This window comes from Drosophila mojavensis, unplaced genomic scaffold, assembly GCF_018153725.1.
Source record: "Drosophila mojavensis isolate 15081-1352.22 unplaced genomic scaffold, ASM1815372v1 contig_80, whole genome shotgun sequence".
Classification (NCBI taxonomy): Eukaryota; Metazoa; Arthropoda; class Insecta; order Diptera; family Drosophilidae; genus Drosophila; species Drosophila mojavensis.
Genome location: NW_025318906.1, coordinates 6,385,805 through 6,397,613, shown reverse-complemented (window position 1 = coordinate 6,397,613; position 11,809 = coordinate 6,385,805). Strand labels below are relative to the sequence as shown.

The 11,809-nt window shown below is 39.6% G+C and overlaps 1 protein-coding gene across 1 annotated transcript; it reads right to left on the bottom strand.

Annotated features, from left to right (window-relative positions):
- Positions 1 to 1,281: 1,281 nt before the first annotated feature.
- Positions 1,282 to 2,728, bottom strand: LOC6578931 (glutathione S-transferase 1). Its single transcript, XM_002004794.4, has 3 exons — positions 2,642 to 2,728; positions 2,449 to 2,547; positions 1,282 to 1,913 (listed from the first exon to the last, which is right to left on the bottom strand). Exons 1-3 carry the CDS (start codon positions 2,650 to 2,652, stop codon positions 1,346 to 1,348), a joined length of 678 nt encoding a protein of 225 aa, XP_002004830.1. The 5' UTR covers positions 2,653 to 2,728; the 3' UTR covers positions 1,282 to 1,345.
- Between the last annotated feature and the right edge of the window lie 9,081 nt (positions 2,729 to 11,809).

Below are 11,809 nucleotides of genomic sequence, written 5' to 3'. Positions count from 1 at the left end.
TTTCAGGGGGGGCAAATAATTTGGAGGTTTATGAGCCACTGGCTGGTATTTGCCGCCAGATTCTTATTAATGCGCGGTTATTGAACTTGTTTGGCTGGTAAACAGCTTTTTAAGCGTTTTAAATTTCGCTATGTACACAGAACTTGCCAAGTGTAATCTTTTATGTTTAGCAATAAGCTGCCAAAGTTTGCTTAAGTTTCAATGCAAATCACGTTAAATTTTGTTGCATACTTTCGGGTGGCGCATGAAAATGCCGGCAGCTAAATGGCAAATGCTTGGTGAGTGCAGAATTTTACGTGCTTAAGTGACATCAAATACATGAGTGCATAAGAAAATAGCTTAGAAATATATTATATGTCTAGTATATATTAGCTTTTGAAAGGGGAAATATCCGATGTAAATCACAAAGGCAAGACTTGAGCACAGTAGACTAAAATTTTGGGTGCCTATAAACTCATTGAGGGCTCTAAAAGCTAAGCTTGTTTAGCTCCCACATATCCGAAAATATCTTGTTAAATAATAGTTTAATGCTTTTATCATAGATAAGCAAGTCTTAAATACATCTTGTAAATCGAACAACAAAGAAAGCAACCGAGTTTATGGTTCGCACGCGTTAAACTTTTTAGTGCATACTTCCAGGCGGCGCCATAAAATCTCGCTGTCTCGCACAAACTATTGCTGTGCGCAGAAAAACGTTTTATGGCTAGAGAAGTGCAGCTGCAAGCGCGTCTCACCTGCCGCAGCAGAGCAGACACATAATTATCAGCTGATGGCCTCATTAAAGTCAGCAAGCCGAGGTGGACGGGGACTCTCAGCTCTCTGTGGTTATCTATTTCGCTTATCGCCTTTGTTGTCGCGCTGCCTGACGGAATCAATCACGGTGAAGCGGTGCCCTTGTGGCCGCAGGACATTCTTAACAAGCTTAACAACTATAAATGCGATCACTTACAACTCGTAATCAATGACTAACAAGCAGCATAGGCAAGGGCAGCGGCAAAGGCAACGGCCAACAACAAAAGACGTCCAAAAACTTTGGCTTATATTTCGCTCAAACAGTCTATGCAGCAAGTTGTTAGACCTGAAGCCCATAAAAAAAACTTTTGCCATTACTTTGCCAACAGCTGCGATGCCACTTCCCTCTTGCTATTATATATCCTCTGGCCACAAAAAAAACTTGGTCCAATCCCGCCGCCAGCTCAAATGAAACTCAATGAAACTCATTGTGTATCGAGGGAGAGCGAGAGCGAGAGAGAAAGGAATATACAGAGAAAAACAGTGGAATGGGCGACAAAGAAAACATCTCGTGTATTATTGCCAATATTGATTGATGTCCGGCCATTCAGGTCTACTGCTCGGCCAGCAGACCCTTGACCACCTTGACCAGCATATCGAGGCCCTGCCGATTGTTCGCCTCGTAGTAGGGCAGCGCCTCCATGCGCTTTATCCATGCAGTTAGCTGGGGATACTTGGCCTCGTCGATGGGCGCAAAGGCCGCCGCTGTGCTCACCGTTGCCACACTGCACAGGTCCGCAATGGTCAGCTTATCGCCGGCCAGATAGGCGCCTGCAGCCAGGCAGTGCTCCAGTCCGTCGTAGGCCTTCTGCATGTAGCTTATGCGATCTTCGGGTATCTGCTTAACGCCAAAGTAAATCACAGGCTCCACAATGAAGCGCACACGTGGAAACAGGTGTCCGCAGTCGTAGTAGAGCCGCGCATCGATCAGGCGACGCTGCGCTTCGTTCTTGGGATAGAGCGAATCGTCAGCGCCAGCATACTTGTCCGCCAGATAACTGCAGATCACATGGGAGTCGCTCACCACGACTCCATTGTCATCCAGCACGGGAATTGTGTGCTGTGGATTGAGTTTGAGAAACTCCTCTGTCATGTGCTCGCCGGCCTTTACGTTCACGATGCTGCAGAGGGAGAGAAGACGAAAGAGAGAGAGAGAGAGAGTTAGATAGAGTTGAATTCGATGTAAATGCAACTGGTTTGTAGAGCAGCAGTGGTCATATAAAATGAATGAAAGTTGTAGCTCTAGCTGGTCTTAGAAATGTTTTTTTTACTCATTTTTTGAGAGAATTAGATAATTGATATACAATATTATACCTCAATTACAAGTATATTCCGCCAACAGTCAGTTAACAGTTTAATATATACATAAATCAGACTTAACATTCAGCATTTTAGTTCATTTGTATTCTGCATTAAGCATTAAAATTTTTAAAGCTCATTTTTAGTCTAACTAAATACATATAAAAGCCTAGTAAAGTGCACGAATTTAATAGGCAGCTGCTAATAACATAACAGTTGCTTAACATAACACTGTTAACTGCATTGCGCTGCATTCTAACTTTGAGCCACATTCATTTACAACATTTACGTTTCGAACTATGCGACCGCAAAGAGCATACAAAAGTCAGCAAACTATTTTCGATATCGAAAACTTACCGCAAATCCAGTTCGAGTCCCAAAGCAGCGGCCGTGAGCAGAACTGAGCGACAGGGCGGGCTGCGTGGCGCATAGTAGAGAACTGGTTTATTCACTAATCTGTATATTAAAAAATGAGCATTAGATAGAAATAAAATAAAATAATGTTGATTACTTCATTGCATGCGGCAAAAACAAACAATGTTGACTTTACCCGGTGCTCATTTTGATAAATTGCCGGCCACAACAAATAAACAGAACGCAAAACCTCTCAGCGTGAAGTGCGAAAAGCAACTAACGAAAAAACAGTGAAAGCAGCGCGAGCAGCGATCACAATATTAGATAAAGAGAGCGTGCGAGAGGGAGAGAGAGAGAGCGGGCGCTTTAAGCTTTGACTAAATCGAATTGTATTTTGTGGGTCAGCGCAAAAGTATGCTTTAAATAATTGTTGCGTGCCCGCTAGACAAAGTAAAATTGACGCAAAGTTTAGGGGCATCTTTTAGGACTTTGTTAAAAACTTTTGAAGCTTGAAGCGTAGAAATTAAAAAAAAATCTAAATAAAAAGTGCAAATTTGCTGAGCTGTTAGTCCACGCAGCAAATGCTCTGGAATTTAATGATTTTTTTTATGTAGAATATATTATTATTATTATTATTATTTTTTTTAAATTTATTTTTTTAAATTCTTTTATTATATCTATGACTGTTAATGCAAAAGCAGTTGCTTCTAAACTGTAATGCTTGATTGCTTGCTTAGAATGTGCAGAAACTTTATATAATATTCAAGTTCATTCAACTAAAATTACCGTGTTAAATATTCTAATTGATATTAAATTGGAGACAATCACTTTTAAACTCAAATTTTTTTTTAAGCGCTGAATCTGTATGTATAACAGGAGCCTCGATTGTGTCAGTCTGTCTGTTAACAGCGCACTGCAAAGTAACATAACGTATACAAGCAGATCGATAACTCTCAAACTGTAATGTAAACTGTTATTATGATTACTCTGAAACTTTAAGCATAAAGCAGTTGCTTTACAGCTTTTACACTTTATACATTGATTTCTACACCATTTGTGGGTTGGCTAAAACTGCCCTTCATAGAGAATATATATGTAAATTATTTATTATTTATTCAGTCTTCTTCATATTTTACTCAAAATACAATTGAAGTTGTTTGCTTCGGGCTGCTAAAATAAATGATTTGCTGTGTGCCAATTGAGTTAAAAATGTTCACATTTAACTGAGTTAGAGTTTGAGACTTGACGAATTAATTTGCTTATGTGTTAATTGAATTACAGACAAGTTGATGAAGCTGTTGTTGTTGTTGTAGTTGTTGCTGCTGCTGCTGCTTTAAGCTGCTTCTGTCAGCAGCATATTGAAACGGGGAAAATGAATACAAAATGAATTTTCACTCGATTTTTCATAAACAGCGGCGCACACAAATACCGTTAAGCGGCTTTTTGCCCTTAAGGTAGCCCTTTTCGATTTTTTCGTTTTATTGGGGCAGGTGCAAAAATTACAAGCCTCAAATTTTTTTTAAGCCGATTTCTGAATTAGTTAATGGCTGAGCTCGTGACGCGTCTCGCATTCAAGTATTTTGACTTTAATTGGATTTTTTCGGGGCATCTTTATATATAGATATGTATGTATATAGGGATGTATGTATGTATGTGTGTGTGTGTGTGTATAGCATAAGTATATACTGCCTTGGCATGCAGCTCGATAACGCTTCAATTCGAATTCGTGCTTCAAGTGCTGCTCGAAGTGTCCTTAAAATATTTGGTCACGCGCCGTCGAGAGCAGAGCGAAATAACAAAGGCCCGAAAAGCCCGACGACAGGTTACACCTGGGTATGCAGGTGAGAGAGACAGAGGCAGAGTGAGAGAGAGTGAGAGTGTGGAAGGAAGAAGGAGAATGACAGTGAGAGTGAGTGTAAGTGAGAGTCAGTTTTGAGAGTTTTTTTTTTTTTGTTTTGGGGGCTTCTCGACTCGTGGCTCGGCCTGGGACTTGCCCAGGGACTGTGTCAAAAATTTTGTGAAAGCAATTTACAGTTATTAAAGCTTTTAGTGCGATCAAAAGCCTGGGCATTAAATTTAATTTCGTAATTGAGCAATTTCTAAGAGACAGCTCAGGTAGGTGGGGGACGGCGAATGGGAGCCGACAGCTGGGGGGTGTGGCATGGCTCTGTCAGCTCTGTGTACCCCATTGATAAACATTTGACGAATGGCATTCATCTTCATAAGTTTTTCCAGCTTTTCTGCTGGTGTTTGGACGCGGCTTTAATTGAAATCGCAGACAGAGTGGAGAACGTGTGAGATTAATTTGAGGAGCTGCTTGAGTGTCCTGCCATTGGCATTGTGTCCTGCAGCAAATCCCGTTTTATTAATGGTTGCCCGAATGGCTGAGAGGCTGAAAGGCGAAAGGCGAAAGGCGTGCGTGGGCAGCCCTCAATTGCTTTGAGTTTCCGCCGGCCAAAAATACATAAATATTACTTAATTTCTAGCTATCTCTCTCTCTCTCCCCCCCTCTCTCTCTTTCTACCCCGCTCTTTGTAATTAATAACAATTAAATGTCAGTTGGTTTTTGCTAGCGAATTGCCAGCATTGAAGCCTGCGGCTTTAAAGACTCTGCTTTCTTTTTGTAGTGTATCCTCCAGCGTCCTGCAGATGTCCTTTGGCAGTTGCCTAGGCATTTGCTGACTTATATACATACATATAAAGTATATTAAATTGCTAGCTAAATTAAAAGTGACATGCCTGTGCTTCACTATCTAGATATGAAATGGAACACAAGGAGAGAAGAATAAAAGCTGGGTAGAGCTAGGACCTCTATGGGTCGAGGGTAGCCACCCCCCCAAAAAAAAAAAAGATAGCTGACGGCCAATCAATGGCATGCAAATGAAAAGCGCCAGCAGCCCAACAACAACAACAACAACAACAACATTCTTGAAACGCTCTATCATTCAAATACACTGAGCGAAATTCAAGTTGGCCAACGAATCCACTTCAATGAATATTCCCATTCATAATTTCAAGAATGATTTCATTTTATTTGATTTGAGCACAATGTGAAGCAGAAAAGCTAAATGGAAAGCAAGGCAGAGAAGAAGTGCGAGCGAGAGAAGAAAAGAGAGAGGGAGAGCAAGTTCAAGCAGCATTTGTTCAATTGTAATTTGAGTTGCTCTTTGAGGATTTGGCGTAAGTTTCTAAGCATTTAAAGGATTTTTTATATATATATTTTTATTTGCGCTCTCAAGCTAGAGTGGCAGCAGAAATGCAGGTCATTAGGGGTCATTAGCTGAGATGCAATTTATAAAGCCATATACAGCATTTGTATGTGGCTAAGTCTTAGATTAAGCTGAGCGGATTATGTGGAGAGAATTGGTTGGGAAAGCGAAACGTGCTTTAAAAGTAAATTACAAATATATACTGTAGATTTTATGCATGCTACAAAATGCGAGGGTTGACTCAAAAGTTACCAAATTAAATTAATTAAAGAAAATTTAATGTTATTGTTATTATTATTATTATTTATTTATTTAATTTTTATTATTGTTATTTATTTATTTTATTATTATTATTATTTATTTATTTAATTTGTATTATTGTTATTTATTTATTTTATTATTATTATTATTATTATTTATTTCTATGAATTATTATTATTTATTATTTTTTATCAATTTGATTTTCGTTACTAATAATATTTTTATTGCTATATGTATTTTTTTTTCAGTCAACAAAAAAGCTTGAAAAATGCCTCACAAAAAACTATTTGAAATTCAGCTAAAGATCTGTGAGCTTTCATCACTTTCTCTCTTTCCCTTTCGCTCTGCCAGAAAGTGCATCGAATTACAATTATTTGGTAAGTCAACCAACCATTATACCATATAATGCAAACCCGAAATTAAAATGATCTGACAATCCCTATAATATGAAATTATTCCTTCGTTATTCTGTTGCTGAAATAATTCTGTAATCTGATACTCAACTGGCCTTTTCTCCGCTGATGGGTTTCCAATCAGATATTCTATTATACTCGTATTCCCTGGTCTACTTTAGTTGTGTGGGTCGTGCCGAGTGCTCGATATGTCGGCAAAGGTCGCCTTGTCGCTGTCGCTGTCGCTGTCGCTGTCCATCAATGTTGCTGCTGACCTCCTGAACTGCTTTGGGCCAAAGGAAAATGGAATCGGGACACTCTATAGACTGAGTGGGAGTGGGCTGGACTTCAATTGCCTGTGATTTAAACTTTAAGTTATTTGGTTTTGGTTTAGGTCTTTTCGAATTTTCCTTTTTAAGCGTTATTGCTCTGCGGAAAAATCGTGCGAGTATTTTTCCTGACGTCGTTTGATTGAACTTTATTGGAGCATAAAAATGAAACCGAAATTGTTGTTGTTACTCTTAAGACCCTGTCGAATGATGGCCCGGCTCAGATTGCAGGTGATGTGAAATGCATGAGGAATGTACAGGCGCTGGGCGCTGCGGGGGCGTGGCAGATGGCTTTTACATTCGCTTTTTATGGCCATAAAAAAGACGGAACTCGTATGCATATGAATATTCCTCTGCTTCTTCTTCTTCCTCTTTTTGCGTTGTATTCTAATGGAGCTGAAGCTGTTTGTTGTTGCTGTTGTTGTTGCTGTTGTTGTTGTGGTGCCGTTAGATGCATTGGGAATTTTATTGGTATTGTTTGTTGTTGTTGTTGTTGGTGTTGTTTCTGATGTTGGCACTGCTGTTGATGGATTAGCGAGCGTTAGCCAAACAGCTGTCGTTGTCCAGAGACACGTCGACTCCACTTTCCGCATTCAATGCATCATGTGCTTGAAACTGGCGACGAGGACAACGCTGACAGCGTTGCCACTCAGCTCCCAAAGGGCATTGGATTACATGGATTTTATTATTATATATGAGCTCATACTGTTATGCCATTAGGCCGCTCTCTCGCTCTCTCTCTCTCTCTCTCTCTCTCTCTCTCTCTCTCTCTCATCCTCTCTTGACCAATTGGGAAATCATTTTCAATTACAGTTTCTAATTTACTAAAATAATATTCCTGTCTCTAAACTATCATTGTGATTGACAGGCTTTCAGAGGCCATTGGGAGAAAAACATGTAAATGGGAAAATAGTTTTAGTTTAGTTTTTCAGCATGATGGGACTATTTTTGATAGAAAAGTATAATTGAGTTTTTTTGTAGGATTTTATCAATTTTCATATGACATAGTTTTGGTATAACTGAAATTATTTATTTTATTATATATTATATATGTACATATATGTATTTACAAAAAATGTATAATATTTATGGTATTATATTTTTAATTTTTTTATATTTATATAATAGATTATACTTACTATATTATGCTATTATATTTTTAAAATTTACTTATATTTTTTTTATATGTATAATAAATTTTTTAATTTTGCATATTTTTTTTATATTATATTTATTTATATTTGTTTTTAAATATATTTATATATTCATATATTGTTGAAATCTGTTTATATTTATTATATATAAATTCTCTTTTTGTATTTATTATATTTAAAGAAGCCTTTGTTTGCTTTGTTCAATATTGTCATTCATTCATAATTTATCTAACTCTCGTATTTCGAATTTGTATAGTCAAAGAGCATTTCCATTGAAAAGCCGCAATGTTGGTCTCATATCTAGTTAACTTCAATCCAAATGACATTTACACAAACCAATAAATAAACAACGGACTCAAATTGATTTCCCAAGAAAAATTCGTGCTAAATTTCGCCAGAAGTGACTTTTGAAGTACCCATAAAAAGATTGCAGACAGCAGGACAAAAGAAGGTCAAGCTTACACAGAAAACATAATTAAAGCGTGTTTAATGTACAGAAAGCACATTCACTGTATTCCTTTTCAAGTTTATGAAGTGTGCACAGCAGGTTTTATCAGCGCAGACAGCAGGCGACGTAGATGCATAGATACACAGACAGGGAGACTGAGGGTATGGAAGCTGAGTATGCTGCAGATACTTTTACATAGATGCAGATAGATAGAAGCTATGGATATAGATACAGATACAGATACAGATACAGATACAGATACAGATACAGATACAGATACAGATACAGATACAGATACAGATACAGATACAGATACAGATACAGATACAGATACAGATACAGATACAGATACAGATACAGATACAGATACAGATACAGATACAGATACAGATACAGATACAGATACAGATACAGATACAGATACAGATACAGATACAGATACAGATACAGATACAGATACAGATACAGATACAGATACAGATACAGATACAGATACAGATACAGATACAGATACAGATACAGATACAGATACAGATACAGATACAGATACAGATACAGATACAGATACAGATACAGATACAGATACAGATACAGATACAGATACAGATACAGATACAGATACAGATACAGATACAGATACAGATACAGATACAGATACAGATACAGATACAGATACAGATACAGATACAGATACAGATACAGATACAGATACAGATACAGATACAGATACAGATACAGATACAGATACAGATACAGATACAGATACAGATACAGATACAGATACAGATACAGATACAGATACAGATACAGATACAGATACAGATACAGATACAGATACAGATACAGATACAGATACAGATACAGATGCAAATGCGGTGACAGCATTAAGTGCATACAGGTGTAAATTGTAGCTACGCTTACAAAGCTGCATAGATGGATGCCAGCCACAGAGTCAGATACAGATACAAGTGAACAGTTACAGATATCCACAAACACAGATACTTAAACTCAACTTTAATGTCAGTTGACGTCTGTTGCATGTGCTCTGTTGCAGGCAGCCAGCAATCATGCAACAAATTGTTGCCATCCAACTGCTGGCCAACTGTAATTTCGGGTCGTGCAACGAGTGCGGCCAAGAAGCAACTGTATCAACAATTCACGGACAAAGCGGATTACGGTGCAGCCAGGACGAGCTCTTTGAGCTCACATTTAAGCCACAGAAATAACATTTGATTTAGTGCAGCTAAAATGGAAAAGTGTAGCCCTAGATTGAATTTTCAACACCTGCTTTAATGCCGCGCTAGATACACCTACATACATATATTTATGTATATGTATATATATATATGTATATACATTTATTTTATCTAGATTGTTTTCTGCTCGCTTTTATGAGGGCAATTTGAGCATTGAAATTGTCAGGAATTTATGAGCATCTCAACTTTTTGTTCGGGTTTTGTGGCCCATTAAACATTGACCCTTTTTTTTCTCTCGCTCTCTTCACTTCTTGGGGTTGGCCATAAAACCAGGTTGATTTGCTGCTGGCTGGGCGTGAATTACGCATACGCAGCGTGTGCAGCGCGCGTGCTAATTGGCAACTGGGCTGCCAACTGGGCAGGATGCTGTAGTTTGCATACACACACACACACACGCACATAGCGAGTGCTTAGTAAATCAATTAATTTATGCAGCACACACATACAGACACGCACACTCGTGCAAAAAGCGCAGTCCGCTGGGCACACGCAACAGGAGATTCAATTACTGGCATCAAACAAAGAAAAGAGACGCCGCATGACGCGCAGCAGCTTATTAACTATTGAAATTGATTGGGCGCTGCGGCTGGGGGGGGAAGGGAATTAGAGAAAGTGAAACACAGAGAGAGTGAGAGTGAGAGAGAGAGAGAGAGGGAGAGTGAAAGGTATGCTAATGCCTAAGCAGTAACCCATTCTTAAAGCTCTTGTTCCTCTTGCTACCTAATCATGCTTAATTTGCTGCAGACGCATAAAGACACCTGCGTGCCAAAAGCTGGCCAAGTGCTTGGGCCATGGGGCAGTGGGCGGTGGGCGGTGGGCGGTGTGCGTGCCTGGCGCTTTTGTTGTGTTTGGAGTTCGTTGGCATTTTTGCGTGCTGGCTGCTAACTTGCGCCATTATAATGATGGCTTTTATGTGAATGTTAATGAAAACCGTTTTCGGTACAGTTCAATGCGACGCAAATTGTATAAGACAATTGTAATTACGCTTTAAAGTCGTTGGCTCTAATGGCATCTTTAGAGTGCTGCAGCAGCAGCAGCAGCAGGAGCAGGAGCAGCAGCAGGAGCAGAAGCAGGAGCAGAAGCAGCAGCCAGCTGTCACGTGTCACAGTTCATAAATCTAACTGCCTAATTTGCGACAATGGCACAAAAGAGCATTAAATCCTTGTTTGCCAGGACTTTACATGCGAGAGTGCCTGTCGCTGTCGGAATTACTCTATGTGAGTGTGTGTGTGTGTGTGGGTGTAAACAAATGTTGGCTGGAGCTAAAAGGGTTGTTTTCGTGTCCTGTTAATGTCACAAAAGTAGCTGCTTATATATGCTATTTATTTCTTTTTACACCTTTTTTTCAGCACCTTGCCTTTTGGCCATCAGCGGCACATATGTTTCTTAGCCAGTCGTTGCCATTGCATTTGCCATACGAAATTAAGTTAATGGCAATTTGTTACTGAATTTAATGCATGGCAAATGATTAAAGCAGGCGCGCCACATGACATGCATTTTAAATGCGCGCCAAATGCCAAACGCAATGAAATTGGAATGAAACGAACTGGAACATTGAGCTGAGGCAATTGAGCGCGAAATGGACTGAACTATAAAGCTCAGTCGCTCGCGCTCTTTCGCACGCACTAGCTCATCCTGGTTGCTGTGCGCTCATTGGCGCTTTTGCTTCGGCGCTGCGACGATGCTGTCTGCCCGGGACTGACACACACAGCGCCAGGCAAAAACAGCTGCAGCAACAGCAATAACAACAGCAACAGCAACAACAGCAGCAATGACTATACAGTTATACAGTTAGTTAATGCCGCCTGATCCCCGACTCAATTTGTTTATCTTATCAGCGTGCAGATGGCCTAATGTTTGTGTTTACTCACCCACCCACACCTAGCCACAAATCAACACTCTCGTAGAATCGGCAGCGTTTGTGCTTCAAAATTAATTGTTTTTTATTTTGTCAGTTCGTAAAGCAAATAAACAAACAGACTACAACAACAGCAACTGTTTACATAGAAAAGTTTGCTGCAACAGTTTTAATAGTCCCAGCAACATTTTGTGCCTCAGCAACATGGCTGAGGCCGAGCTACAAGTGTCCCTAGCGCAACATACTAGACTAGAACACTCTCGCTCACTCACTCACTCGCACGCACACACGCACGTACACACTCTCACCGCCCCCAGCACGTGGCGCAGCACTCACTCACACTCTCTGGCGCTACGCTCTGTTTCAGTTCCAGCTCGTTCCGTTCGCCTGAAGCTTTTGTGTGTGCGCCTGTTTCGGAGTGCCTGGCATTCCAATTGCCATTTCAGTTCCTCGTTGT